At 55.7% G+C, this 15052-nt stretch overlaps 1 protein-coding gene across 2 annotated transcripts in view; it reads right to left on the bottom strand.

The window, feature by feature from the left end:
* Positions 1–918: 918 nt before the first annotated feature.
* MECP2 (methyl-CpG binding protein 2) overlaps positions 919–15052 on the bottom strand; it is a 62994-nt gene continuing 48860 nt past the window's right edge. For both annotated transcript variants that reach the window (XM_081221648.1, XM_081221647.1), the window contains 2 exons: positions 11945–12295; positions 919–10646 (listed from right to left, as the gene is read on the bottom strand). In XM_081221648.1, coding sequence (XP_081077774.1) covers positions 9563–10646; positions 11945–12295 — 1435 coding nt within the window. In that variant the 3' untranslated portion in view covers positions 919–9562. The remainder of the gene's footprint in view (positions 10647–11944; positions 12296–15052) is intronic.

The following is a 15052-nucleotide window of genomic DNA, read 5'->3' as shown; positions in this document are numbered from 1 at the left end:
AGTGGCTTCCCACGGGGACAGCCCTTACCGAGAGTACCAAGCCGAGGATGGGAAATTGTTGGGCACGCACACACTGAGGGAACAGGGACTTACCTGGTCCTACTTGCTCACTGCTGGACTGCAGCTCCTGGGACAGCCCTGGCACCCGAGGGATGCTCAGTATGCACACAGGGCGAATTTCAAACCTTCGTTTTAATGTTCCAGGCCAGGACTGTCTAGTGCTCCTCCTAGTAGGTGTGTCCACATGTGCCTGTGATTCTGGACTCTGAGCACTTGTCGTCCACTCCAGGCCATCGACAGCCTGATGGAGGACGGCTGTGGGGATGCCGCCAGCTCCTGAGCGCCCACAGCCTCACGGGAAGCCAGGGAACACGGGCAGCCGGAGCCAGGTCAGCAGAGGCCATGGGAGGGTCTCAGGCGGGAGGCACCAGAGGAGTCGGAGCTGGGGGTGAGGGGGTGGGGGGTTTCCAAAAGCACCTTGGCACATCCAGGACGAGGGGATGGCCCTGCCCTGGCCCTCGGGGAGCCCCGGAGAGGGGCCGGTGCGGGGCGCAGGCTGCCCTTTCCTCCCGTGGCCGCCCCCGAAAGCGGCTGGCTTCTGCGTGTTCGGGGACAGCCAGAGTGGATCAGGAAATGCACCACCGTGCTGTCCTAGGAGCTGTCTGATAATGAAAGCCCAGACCTGGAGTCACTTTCACAGAGAGATTTATCGAGAATGCTAACAGCACAGGATACAGTACTTCCCAACAAAAGGTGCGAACGCGTCACTTAGAAAGGCATGCTGAGTATTCTTGGCTTTCACACGTATTAAAAAACTTACAAAAATAAAATAAAACTGCGTGCTGCCCATCTTTTCAAATAGTAAAAGAACCTTATGAAAAAATCACTTGATTTTACAACAAAAGACACAAACGGACATTTTTATGTAAATTTATAAGGCAAACTCTTTATATAATAAATAGGTTACAGGGATTCAGTGGGGGGGTGTTTTTGAAACGTATACAGGTACATTCAGACAGGTTTACTGAAATGGTACAAATTTCTTTAATAAATTGCCTTTTGTTTTTAAATATATCAGTGCTTTCAGTCATTTGGCTATACACAAAGAACCTTTTTTTGAACACTACAAAAAAGCAATCAATATTTTTTGTTTTTAAAACGACCTACTTATTTTTCTAAAGTAATTGTCCCAAAACACAAAAACTGAAGGTGAATGCGATAGAGGGCTTCTGGAGACATCTCCAGCCAAGTCTGTCCTGGGCGGCTCCCCACGCCCCACGCACACCTCTCCCGCCCTTGGTCAGGCTTCTGGGCTTCGGGGCTGGAGCCAGCTCCCTCTGCGCAGGGCGACCTGTGTCCCTGTGACTCAGGAGGGGGCAGCAACCCTGCCTGGTTCTTCCCACTCCTAAGCCCCATGCACAAATGGTCACTAGGGTCAGCACTGTCCTTGCCTTTCAGAGGAGGGGCCCCCCGGGCGCTAAGGGAGCACACGTCCGTCCCTGTTCCATCAGCCCTAAATAATGGGAGGTACACGGCTTCTTTGAGGAGGATCGGGTTTTGCCATGAAACAAGAAGGGGGTTTCTCATGTCCAAATTTTGCTGGGGATCGGATGACAGTAAAGGGAGTGCGCCCCCCTCCACCATCATCTTCTCGTCCGGGAAAGCGGGGGAATCGAGAGGTCACGTTGAGTGTCGTGCACTGCGGGATGGGGTGGGATGTGATGATGGTGCCCTGAACAGTAATGCCCACCCTGAACAGTAATGCCGTGTCAACATACACCTGACCTGTGGCCACGGTGGAGGTCTCCAGGGAGATGGCCATCCTCTGGCTGAGCCCTGCCCCTCAGGCCCACCCCAGCCTTCTCCCACTGAGGCGAGGTTGGCTCTGCTCACACCTCTCCTGGCTCCCCTTGCAGGAACATCAACCTTGTCTGTCCTTAAAAAATAATAATGATGCTAATAATCTGGCGGTGGGGGGGCGCAAAAAAACTCACTGAGTGGAACAAAACCTGGTTTTGCTCCGACTTCGCAAATGGCAGCACGTCAGCTATTCGGTCCGTTGGCTTTAGGCTTAACTTCTTTGGGTGGCTTCTGGCTGATCTGGGCAGGGGTTCTGTCTTTGGATCTCCCCTCCTGGGGAAAAAGGACAGACCCTCTCCTCTCGGTTACCATCCCCTCCCTCCAAATTCTTTTGTTTGTAAAGAAAAGGTGTCTAGAAGCATTTGTCTCTGGAACAATTACTTTAAACATGGTTACAATACAGACTTCAGTTCAAACACAGAAGAGATTTACTTCGCAAAGTTCCTTTCACCCACCAAAAATTACACAAATATAAGCCTCAACACCACAGTTAAGAGGACCAGTAGAGAGAACCTCATGTTTGGAACACAAAAGGAGAAATAAAAACCAAACCAAACCCAAACAGAAAAACCCCAGAGAGACGAGGGGAGAGTGAAGGAGGAGGGGGAGGAGCGCAAACACAGCACACGTTACAGTGTCCGGGTACACGGAGCCCAGCGCGAGGAGAGGGCTCGGCACACATTGAGTAACAGTCCTGGTGATATTTGGTCATATATTCATCAACTACTGACTCTGGAGCGGCTGTTATTGATTGAAGCAGTGACAACTCAAACGGAAAAGGAGGCCTTGGTAGCAAGGGAAGGAGCAGGCTTCGAGTTCTGCAAGCCTTTTGCACTCCACCGTCCAGCTCCCCAGAAACACTGAACTGGGTGGGCCCTGCTGCGTCGGGCGGGCAGGGCGAGAGGTCACCGGGTGACGCTAACTCGGCGCCGATTTCAGATCTCGGGCAGAAAGCATGCGCGCAGATAACGCGGACACCCACCTGCGAGGCCAGACAGCAGCGGCGGCGGCCTCCTCTGCCCCCGGCCCCGGGCTGGGTGGGAGAGCAGGCAGGGACCCACCGCTAATACTGAACGAAGGCGGGGGCGAGCCCCCAGGCAGGGCCCGGAAGCTGCCCCTGCCCAGATCCTCCGAGGGGCCCGAGGGGAGCCTGGCCACCCAAAGGGCCTACGAGTGTTTCTCTTTTGGATTCAGGCCTCAGAAGTAAGTAATGATGCGGGGAGGGAAGCTTTTGGCCCTGGTGATTATAATGCTCTCTGCTTTGGAAGAACAAGTTTCTGGATTTTTTTTTTGGTGTTTTTAATTACTTAAAAAATGATCAAAAAGAACTGTTACGGCTAAACTCTCTAGCAGATATTGCTCATTAGGAATTACAAAAGCAAATGCAATTACTCATAGGTTGGGGGAGAAGAGGAAGGGACATTTCTGGAGTCTTCGCTACCTCCTGGAGGGGACCCACTGAACCTCACGTATGGTTCTGGGGTCCCTGGTGTTCTACCTGGTACGGCTCACACTTACAGAGACAAGACATGGCCTTCTGCCTCCCCTCCAGCCCCCAGACTCGGCAGAGTGGGGGCCCTGCCGGTGGGGAGGCCTGCTGAGCCCGCTCTCCACATACCATCACTCGGACCGGGTCGCTGGAAGACGTGGGGGGACCAGGCCACCCCCATGGACTCCAGCTGCCCCACCCAGAGATCGAAAGGGACCAGGCAGTGCCATTCCAGGCTTTGCCAGAGCCAGGGAGCACCCTTGCACCCACCCACTGAAATGAGCCGTCCCGCAGTGGCACCCTGGAGCCTCTCTCACAAGCTCGGGAGAAACAGTGCAAAACCCGGTGCTGCCCGGAGCCTCCTTCACTCGGCACTGGGAAGCCCTTGAAAGAAGCGAGGAAAGACCACAGATCTGCTTGGACCGAAGTGACCAGCAGACGGATTTGTCGGTTTTTTTTTTTGTTTTTTGTTTTTGGTTTTTTTTTGTTTTTGTTTTTGTTTTTTGTTTTTTTTGTTTTTGTTTTTAAATTTTCCCTTGTCCTATGCTATGGTTATCAGAAATATTGTAATTAAGCAACAGGTATAATTTTAACAGGTCTTTTTTTTGTGTGTGGAGCCACAAGCAAAATGAGTTTATAACTGTGCAATATACAGATATATATATATAAAAATTCAACTGCTTTGTGTGTCTAGTCGGTGCATTAAATAAAAGGGACAGAAGAACTTAAAGCAAAACTAAAAAGCAAAACAAAAGCCCAGGATAGAAGAGACCAAGCAGGTCTATGCGTATAGTCTATAAGATACTGGATATAATCAGGGTCACCAGGAAGAACAGCTTTGTCACTTGACACACACACACTGTGGGGAGAGGAACTACCAGTGGGCAGGAGCCAAAGCTTGTGGCCTTTTGATTTCATTTTCTCTCACTGCTGAGCAGGACCTGAGGAGAGGGAAGATAGAGGCGGAGCTAGCACAGCAAAGGTAACTTGCAAGTTTCCCAAACGTTCTGAAACTCAAGGCTGGATTTCCCTCCGTGAGGGTCCTCGCCCCCGCCCTCCCTCTGCCCCCGGGGGCTCTTGCGGGTGAGGGGCGAGGGGGCACACCCCTTCACCCAGGCCCCAAGAAGAGCTGAGCCGGGGGCTGTCCTTGGGGGCAGGCCGCACCGCAGGCAGAGGCTGGGGAGGAGACATCACCCTAGTTAGAACTTCTTTTTCCTGACAAATCAGCACTTGGGGTAGGCTCTGCGGAAATCAGAAAGGAGCACGGAACAGGTGGTGCCGGGTAGCGAGAAGGTCACGGGCCTTCGGATTCACTGGTGAGCACTCTCCTTCCTTCCCACACCCAGAGCTGGCCTCCTGCAGCTCTGCAACAGGCAGGCCTTCTCACAGGACCGGGTAGCAGCTGAGCCCTCAGGGACTGCTACCCACGGAGAGATGGGCTCTCCAGGGACACGAGGGCCCTAAGGCTCAGATCCAGCGGTTTCAGGCCGGATTCCCCTTCACCCGCAGCACTTGCCACACATTAGGCCAGGCTCCAAGTACTGTTAGATCAGCGTTTTTGCAAAAGCTTGCTCTTATTCATTCAGAAACATTGAAATGTAGTTTCCTGCTAAATGTTTTTTAGGTCTTCCTTCTGAATTGTCGACAAGGGGTTTCAGCGTTCACTTTTTTCCCCTTTAACGTGGAACTTTAGACCCTGGGGGAGGCAGTATCCTAGAGAATTGTTAACGATTACACTATGTTTTCTGAAGATTGATAGAGTTTCTAAAAGAGAAAGAAGCAAAAACCGAGACTCAACAAACCCCTCGAGTGGACGGGTTCACGGATGGAGAGAAGTGAGATGGGGCCCTTGCAGAGAGCAGCTAAGAGCCAGAACACGACGTGGCGGGGCCATCGGGCAAGAGAGCAGGGGCTCTACTACAGGCCTGGTAACGTGGCCGTGCTCCCCCCCACCCCCCGGGGCCACTGGCCGGGACTCAGGGGACTGGCTACGCTAATGCACACAGGGCTCTAGAGAGAGCTTACTTCCCGAGGTCTGGATGGCCTGGGCCATCCGTGTGGGAAACTCGCATCAGGAAACAATTTGGGGCCACGACCCTGCTAGGGATGGCTGGACAAAGCTAGAGCTGGTATCTGTGACCTCCCCTGGCCCCGTCACCCCAGAGAGCCTGGCAGGAATGCTCCGGAAAGGGGGCACAGAGCTCAGCTGCCAGGCTCCACTTGGGTTCCAGGAGATCCAGGCGGCCACACCTGGTGGATTCACTTCACACCCTCTGTTCCCTCCTGGGCTTGAGCTGCTTATTAAGTTACTTAAAATCCAGAGGTCCCGTCAGCTAAAGAAACTCCTTGCCCACTAAATGAGATTTGTTTCTGGCTAGTACCCTCCTTCACGATGGCCATGACAACGATGACAAGCTAGGCAGAGGGGCAAGCGACCACTTGGGGCTGTTCCAGGTCCCACCGCCACCGTTTGTGGCCTCTAGCCTGGAATGCCACTGCTAAACAAGACTGGTGCCGGCACCGGCATGGGGTCTCAGGAGTAGAAGTCAGGTGCTGGCTGTGGCCGGTCCGGCATCCCCAGGCCACCACCACGGCTTCCACTTTCCGGGGAGCTGAGGGGATGGGGTCCTTGGCTAGTTTGGCACTGACGGACTAGGGGCCGTGGCATTTCTGGGTGTCTCCTGTGCCTTTCGATACGGGAGTACAGCAGCAGCGGAAGGGAGCTGTACTGGAGCCTGGCTGTGGCCCAGTGTCCCCAGCTCACTGCAGTGTCAAGGCCAGCAATTACACCGGTTAGGACAAGCCCACCAATGGGCAGGGCTGGGCTGGGCCGGGCACGGTGGGAGGAGCTTGAGGACAGAGAATTCCATCAGGAGAGGAGGTAGTCACTAAGAACCAGAATAAGGGCCGGGGAGACCGAATGTGACTCTGACCTAGCCCACGGGTGTCTGAAAGCTGTCGGTCAATTCCTGCCTTCTTCACACAGTCCCTAAGAGATGGCCCCCGATCTTCATGGTCTTCAAGTACACACAAAATCGAGGTCACACCCCCAAACTGGGCCAGACACAGCTGGTGAGAATTCCGTGGCGCTTAGGCCTTCCCTCCAACCTCCTGTCAACCTGACTCCAGGACAGAGGTGGTATGGGAGCTTCGGGGCCCCTGCCCAAAGGTGACTCACTAGTAATGCCTTTATTTGGGGAAGAGGGAATGTGGAAGAAAGGGGGGCAGGGAGAGAAAACCCTACGGTGCCTCAGGCGCCACATGCAGCCGTGAAACTCTAGGGGCAGAAGCTGGGGAGTGAGGGAGGCTGCAGGCCGGGCCGGGCCCGAAGGAAATGACACTGGAAACTCTGTGTTCTCGACCACCAATGCCACTCAGCCCCCAGGATGAACTGTTACGGGTGAAAGGGGGGCAACGGCAGGCCCAGCTCTCTTTTGCCCAGGACCAGATGGTACCAAGCTGATGGGGAGGCCAGCTCTTGATACTGGTCCCAGGAGCCACATTTTACTGGACGAAAAGTGTAATTAATGCCTAAAAACCTGACCGAGCAAAAGAGATGGTGTCCCCACGACAAATGGGCTGGACACCGTGCTCACGTGAATAAGAGTCCTCTGGGGGTTACCAGGAGTGCGAGGCCACTGCAGGGTCAGGAGCCTTTTGTCCTTGGAGGAAGAGGGATCCCGAAGGACTCTCCCCCTACTCCGACGCCCAGCCCTTCCTGGGGAGGAGTCATAAGTGAAGCCCGGAGGGTCTCGACAGCAGAGCAGGTTTGGTTGTGGGACTTGCTTCTGCAGCAAGAAATGGATACAAAAATGCTAGAAAGGCCAGCTACGACTCCACAAACAGAACGGGGCAAACTCCCTTGCTTCTAACCATTCTGGGAGAGACAGACATGTTTTTTTCTTAAGCTACTGATTGGAACTGTCAACTATGGGTCCTGATCACTAAGGACTGGCAAGGAAGTGCTAGACGGTTTCTAAGATGTTTCACTCCTTCATGGTTACACCGCAGTGAGGAAGCCAGGGGACAGTAACTGAAATACACGAGACAACACGCACTTGACAGTTCATGGCAGCAGCTCACATGGGACGTGCTTGTGGGTGTTTCTGGAAGCATAAGACTGCTGTCTCGTTTGCTACTTTGATAAGGTACTTCTCAGTTGGACAGATTTAGATAAGAGACATCTCTGTAAACACAGAAAAGGATATACCAATATGATGAAGATATGCAGTTAGATAAGGACTTCCTGAACAGAGGGTGAAAGCACGGGATCCTGAATTGAAACTGGTCAATGAAAACCCCAAAACAAGCCCAAGCCTCTACGCACCCACACCACAGCCCTGGTGCACATGTGGAGATGCGTGAGGTACCAGTCCACCCCGTCTCCCGCAAGCAGAGGCCATACGGGGCCCAGCGGAAAAGAACTTGCGCTCTGAGGAGCAGCAGCGGGGCATCTGCACTTGTTCTGCCTGCCGCCCCACCCGACCACCCTGCCCCTAGCCGGGTCCGGCAGAGGCCAAGGTCAGGGCTGGGCAACTCAATGACACTGGCAGGCCACAGTGGGTCTCTGTGCTGCCCTTGGCTTTGAAATCCATATCCGGCCCAACTTCTCCCTCCCCCACTTCTGCTGAGTGGGAAGGTTGAGAAGGCCTGGGATCCGGGGTCTGACCAGGGAAGGGGACTCCTAGGAGAGCAAGACCTTGCCACTCCCTTGCCCCTCGGAGAGGCCGAGGCACTAGGGCCAGGTGGATTTAGCAGAGCCTGGGGCTTCCTCAGGGCTCAAAATGGGTGGGAGGGGGGCTGGGGCTGACGGCAGGAAGGCCAAGGGTGGGGTGAGTTCTGGGGCCCTGAGCTGACAGCGTCGGCTCAGGGTACAGTTGGGCACTGCGGCTGCCTGGAACAGAAGGGATAAATGAGGAGGGGGGGAGGGGAAGAAATGAAAGGATGAAATGCAAGAAGGCAGAAATTGAAGGAGAGAAGAGAAACCAATCAGGAAGTCCTTATAAATTGCAGCAAACACTTAGAGTTTCGGAGCTTCGTGGGAACCCTATGTGCTGAGCCCACTTTAAAACAAGCGCAGGTACATACAGATCCAGGTAGTTGTCAACACCGTCATGTCTGGTGGCTTGAGGGACAAAGTGTCACCAATTCAAGCCAGTTTGCTCTCAGAGCGTGTTTGTTTTGAAGTGGGAACATGAAGACTCAATAGTGCAAATAGTTCTAAGCTGTCCCTAGAGGAGTTAGAATTGGAAAGTTTTGGAAGAACATTTCCCCCTCCTTCCCCCTGGCCCCCTGCCCCATCTACTAAGGCTCTAACTACCAGTCACAACTGCTCTGAGCGACTAGGAATCCCTTCCGCCTGGCCTGCTGCGCTCGGCGGTCTGGAGCCTGGGCCTGCCTGCCTGGGCCTTGTCCTGCGGCCTTGGCGGCCTCTCTCTAGCGCCACCCGCGGGAAGCCAGCCCTGGGCCATCGTCTCCTCTGGCTAAGGCCAGTCTACACCCAGCGGCTCAAAGGATGACTCCTTCCTAGTCAGGCCAGAACTGGGGCAAACAGGTGCTACTTCCCCGTCCTGTGAAATGTCCTTGTCGATTTTGGATTGGGGCTGGCGTGGGGCCAGGTCTGTGCCACCACAGGTGGGATCACACGGGCTATAGCCACTGGCCATCCGCATCTTCTCTAAAGGATCCACCTGTCTCTCTTGCCTCACACCTCCTTGTCCCGACGTGGGTGGGAGTGGGCGAGGCGGGGGAGCTGGAGGCCGGGCAGGGTGGGGGGAGGAGAGCTGAGACTGGGGCGCCAACGGCACCAAAACCAGGAGTGTCCTCTCAAGTGCTCTCTGTCCCTAACGACCACGTGGGGGGGCTGGGTGGGAGGGAGGTGCAGGCGCACCCTAAGAAGCCTGGGCAACAGCTTGTCTGGTCAGTAGTATCTGCAGCAAGCCTTGTTGAAGGAGCCTAGTTTAGAAAAGTGCAAAGCTACTTCTGGCCCTGGTTAGGTCTTCAACCTGACTGTGCTTGTCGGTAAGAAAAACATCCCCAATGCTCCAACTACTCCCACCCTGAAGCCACGAAACTCTAAGTTTACTGAAAGAAAAAAAAATATTTTTTATTTCAGTTAATCGGGAAGCTTTGTCAGAGCCCTACCCATAAGGAGAAGAGACAACAGCTGCCTTTATTCTTGTTGGTTTGCTTTGCAATCCGCTCTGTGTAAAGTCAGCTAACTCTCTCGGTCACGGGCGTCCGGCTGTCCACAGGCTCCTCTCTGTTTGGCCTTGGCATGGAGGATGAGACAATGTCTTTGCGCTCTCCCTCCCCTCGGTGTTTGTACTTTTCTGTGGCCGCGGCGGCGGTCGTGAGTGCGGGCTGAGTCTTAGCTGGCTCCTTGGGGCAGCCGTCGCTCTCCAGCGAGCCTGCTCTCGGCATCTTCTCCTCTTTGCAGACGCTGCTGCTCAAGTCCTGGGGCTCGGGGGGGCTGGCGGGGTCCTCAGAGCTCTGGGGCTCCGGCGGGGGTGGGGGCGGGGGCGGAAGCAGTGGCGCGGGTGCCTTCGGGGGCTCCACATGGTGGTGGTGGTGGTGGTGCTCCTTCTTGGGGGGCGACGAGGCGCTGCCGCTGCGCCCCTTGGGGCTGCTCTCCTTGCTTTTCCGCCCGGGGCTCTTGCAGGTCTTCAGTCCCTTCCCGCTCTTCTCGCCAAGGGTGGACACCAGCAGGGGCTTCACCACCTCCTTCACCTCGATGCTCACCGTCTCCCGGGTCTTGCGCTTCTTGATGGGCAGCACGGTCTCCTGCACAGACCGGATGGAAGACTCCTTCACGGCTTTCTTTTTGGCCTCGGCAGCGGCAGCCGCCACCACACTGCCCGGCTTTCGGCCCCGTTTCTTGGGAATGGCCTGGGGGTCAGCCTCAGCTTTTCGCTTCCGGCCGGGGCGTTTGATAACCATGACCTGGGCCGACGTGGTGGCCCCACCCCCTTCAGCCTTGCTGCCCGGCGAAGCTTGGAAAGGCATCTTGACGAGCAGCTTCCCGGGACTTTTCTCCAGGACCCTTTTCACCTGCACGCCCTCTGATGCTGCTGCCTTGGGTCTCGCGGTGCCGCTCCCTTTGGGGCGTCCCCGGCCTCTGCCAGTTCCTGGAGCTTTGGGAGATTTGGGCTTCTTAGGTGGTTTCTGCTCTCGCCGGGAGGGGCTCCCTCTCCCAGTTACCGTGAAGTCAAAATCATTAGGGTCCAGGGAGGTGTCGCCTACCTTTTCGAAGTATGCAATCAGCTCCACTTTAGAGCGAAAGGCTTTTCCCTGGGGACTGTGGGAATAAACGGAGAGACACAAAGAATAATCAGAAGCTTCCACAGCCATGTCAGAGATGGGGCAGAGGAGAAGGTGGTGGCGAACCCTCTGACAGGAGACATTCTGCAACCGGCATGCCCGACGATACAGCTGAACGAGAGTCACATTTAAGAAAAGCTGAGATGAGCTAAAACTAGGGAGCTGCGGCCTCAGTTATACAGGAAGCAATCGGGTTGCCCAACGGCCGTGGGCGCCCGCGAGGCCTGCTCCGATGCCAGAATGGCTTGGTGCTGACTGCTCCACAGCTATTGCCTGGATGCCCCCGAGCACCTGCCTGCCACCGAGCTCCTCTGGCCCCCAAAGGGGTCTGGCCTGGGGACCCTGTCTAGCTGTCAGGCTGAACTCGGGTACGCTGCTTAGCCTCTCTTGGAATCAGTTTCCTCATCCATCAGTAGGATAACGCTTTGCTCACCCTTTTCTGAGTTGCTGGAATTAAATGAGGCTGTCTGAAAGCAGCCTTTGAAAATTGCTAACCTTTCTGGAACCATCTAAGGGGAAGAACTGAAACGCACGCATTCACACTCGTCCTCTGAAGCTCTGGCTTCGAAGTTACTCTGCTTCAACAGGTAACACCCGACGACCAGCCCACAGCTGGACAAAGGCCCAAGGGACAGTGGGAAAGGCACACGGAGCCCATCTGGGTCTCTCCCCAGAGGCCCTATCAGAGAGCCCATCTGTCCCAACATGATTCACAGAGCAGACTGAGCCCTATGAACTCCTATTTCTTTGGGTTCATGACGCAGTGTCAGAGAAGGACTGTCCCAGAAAGAAGAGGCTAACAGGTTCTGAGGAGGGCCCCTCAGCTGGGAGATGGCAGCAAGCCCAGGGAGCTCCCTTGCATCCCCAGCCCAGGCCAGTGTGCACGGCAGGACCTTGCGTCCTCACTGCTTCTCAGGCGGCCTCTCCTGGTGCCCTCACTGAGGCCCTGGGTAGGCCCTACTGCTATTCCAGCTCCAGATGAGGCCTTGACGGCAGGTGCGGGAAAGCCGCACTCTGCTACCCTGGGCACATCTCATTCAGGGCAGTGACCTACATACGCGGTCATTCCAAGCATACCTGGTCGCGCCCGCAAGCAGTGGTCACTACTGAAGCCCCCGACCCGAGGTGGGGTTACGCACACACATTTTCCTGATCAATGAGCAGCAAAGAGCTACCACTCCAAGGGGTCCCCATCAGTTTTATAGCACCGGTCCCTGACCCCCCCGCCCACCCGGCCCTCCCCACTCTGTAGAAACAGGAGTCACCCTTACTCACTTGATCAAATACACATCATACTTCCCAGCGGAGCGGCCAGATTTCCTTTGCTTAAGCTTTCGGGTCCAACCTTCAGGCAGAGTGGGGTCGTCGTACATGGGTCCCCGGTCGCGGATGATGGAGCGCCGCTGTTTGGGGGAGGCCGAAGCTTCTGGCACGGCTGGGGCCGAGCCCGACCCTTCCGAGGTCTCTGCTTTACCTGCCTCTGCTGGCTCAGCAGAGTGGTGGGCCGCTGGCTGCAGGGGCTCATGCTTGCCCTCTTTGTCTTCTTTCTTATCCTTCTTCACCTTTTTAAATTTCAAAGGTTTATCCTTCAGGCCCTGGAGATCCTGTTCTTCTGACTTTTCTTCCCTGAAGTATTAAACAAGTATGTAAGTATCACGGAGAACACACTGGTTTGCAGAGAAAGTGAGCAACAGCAGGCCCCGGGCGCCCCAGCGTGGGCAGCGCCCTGGGAGAGGGGGCTGCCCTGCCAGTGCTCGCCCATATCCAGATGCCCTTCCACTTCACAGATCATTTTAGAGCCCTTGGGCAGCTGACGGCGATGGCCCACCGCACCCTACCTGCACTGTGGTCGCCCTGAGTCCCACTCCTAGCATGCCTGCACTGAGAAGGTGGCTTCTCAGTGTTACGAGCTGTGCCCGAGGGCCTCCGTGTCTGACGGATGACAAGAGGCCCTCCTCGACTGCCGGAGAGGGACCTACCCACCAAAATGGAGGGGGGGGCTCCTCGTCACGAAGGCCTGGCTTGGCTGTTACCACAGCTTCTGTGTTCTGGGTTTTCTCAAACGTGTGATCAGTAAAAACAGCACAGTACAACTTGCTGACGGGAACAGTCCAACAGTGCCCCTTGGGCGGTGGCGCAGAGCACAGCGCTGTGGAAAAACACGCCGATTTGGAGGCAGCCAACCTGAGCTCAAATGCTGACTTTGCCATTTCCAAACACGACCTGAGCATGTGAGCTCAACATCCCGTGCCTCGGTTTCCTCATCTCAACAATGGGTCAACACCCCAGAGGGAGAAGAGTCACAAAGGCATTGTATAAACACTGGCGGATGTGGGTAACCAGACACTGCTGCCCAGCGTTCTGGCATGAGAAGAGGAGCAATCCCAGGTCGGGGAGCCTTTATCACCAGACGCTCCTGACGACACAGGGCCTTGGCCTTGGCCAATGGGATGGAAGAGCAGGAAGAACGGAAAGGCGCAGAAGAACACGCTCCTCATTCCAGGGCGGGCACCTCCCCATTCCTTCGTGCCAACAGAACAGCTCCTTCCCTATGCTTCCGTCCCGCCCGGTAGGGTCCCCTCCTTGTGTACTTCGGCAATGGTCACTGTGAGGCCCTGGGATCAGGGTCTGGCCATGATGCTCTCATGGCCAGGCCAAGAGGGCAAGAACACTACCCGGGCCAGGGAGGCTTGGAAAGAAGAATCGTGGGCTCGGAATCAGCCACCTGAGAAGCCCGCAGTTAGCAGCTCATCTCATCTGGGAAAAGAGCCAGACTCCTCTGTCCTTCAGATCTCAGTCCCAGAGCTGCCTGGGCCCACGCGGCTCACGTCGGCACCAGTCACCACCTCACGTCGGCCCAGTCCAAGTGACTTTCCTTCTTGGCCAAACCGCGGAGACCGCAACAAAGGCACCACGGCGTGCCCTGGCAACCAGACTCCAATGACGTGGCTAAGTCACCAATGGCGAGTTCGCACCAGGAACACTCAGGTCAGGCATGGGGAGACAGGGTGTGGGGAGGGCGCGCCCCGACCTCCTCCCTATCCTGGCTCCGCCTCCAGAAGTTTAGGGCCCCGAGTGTGAGCTCTAGCACACAGCTGACTTTCTAATTCTCCAGGCTTAGCTCCTTGATGGGAGATGAGGAAGAGCCCTGGGCAGCTCCATGCAGCCCGCAGCCCACTGTCACCACGGGAACCTGGGCAGTCCCGAACCAGAGAAAAACACTGCACTGATGGCAAAGGCTGGCTTCTTCAGAGCCCTCATCTGCACTCCCCTGATAATTTAACTATGGTGAAGTCAAGCACAAACCACACGCCCCAGGAATGCCTCTTAGGTACAAGCAAGGGTGCCGATGCCGTCTAGGGCCAGCCCTTCTAGAAACCTACCCTGAAGAGACACCCGCAGAAATGCAAAACAACAGATGCCCGATGTTACTGGCGACAACATTCTTTTCACCGGCTCAAGACTGCGGCCAAGCCAGACAGCCGCCGCCAGAGACCTGCTGGGCAGATGCCGACGTGCGCACCATGGAGAGCCGGGCAGCCCGTACCATGGGTGAGGGACCCCCAGGACCTCCTGTGAGGGGAACACCGTACACTGTAGGCAGCCCTCTGGGGGAGAAAAGAAGGGGACTTTAGGAAGCAGATGGCAAAAACGAAGGGAACCAGTCCTGGCAGTCCTGGGGTAGGCAGGACCAAGGTAAGGACAGGAGCGAGGCGAGACCTCGTCGGGTGTGTCAAACCAGAATTTCAATTTCTGAATCATGTAAAAGTTTACATAACCAAACCCAAAATGAAAACAAAAGGGAACAAAAGGGAACATGCCTAGCATCCACGGAGGGGAACCAGGCTGGCCTGGGGAAAAGTGGGGGCTCCAGTTCTGGGGTGGCCTGTGGGGTGGAAAGGCAGGGCAGCGCACAGGGGTGGCAGAAGGGTCAAAAGGACGTGGGCTGAAAGGGCTCCTCTGTTGGGCTACGCGGTGACCAGGTGACTGTCCAAAAGAATGAACTGATTAGAATATAGTTAAGAAAAAACCCACTTGGTGATGTTGGGGGAAGGAGAGAAAGACATAAAGGAAGTGAGGGTCCAATGGGCTTATGGGGGAAGAAGGTTCCAGGCAGCAGAGAGGCCTCGAGGGGGCACATGGGGCTGTGTCAGGTTTTATTCTGAGTGTGATGGGATCCCTTTGGCTACCATGTGGAGAATGACCTGCAGGGGACCTAAGCGGGCAGCAGGGAGCCTGTGGGACGCCTCTTGGGGCGCTCTGGGCATGTGGTCCAGGGTGAGGAGGGTGAGGAGGGCGAGGATGGTGAGGACTGGGGACGTGACCAGGAGGTGGAGCAACAGAGCTGGACGGTATGGGGACGAGGGCTGGGGATGAGCTAAG

This window comes from Mesoplodon bidens (assembly GCF_964165515.1).
Source record: "Mesoplodon bidens genome assembly, chromosome: X".
Lineage (NCBI taxonomy): Eukaryota > Metazoa > Chordata > Mammalia > Artiodactyla > Ziphiidae > Mesoplodon > Mesoplodon bidens.
This window is presented reverse-complemented; position numbering and strand designations above follow the sequence as displayed.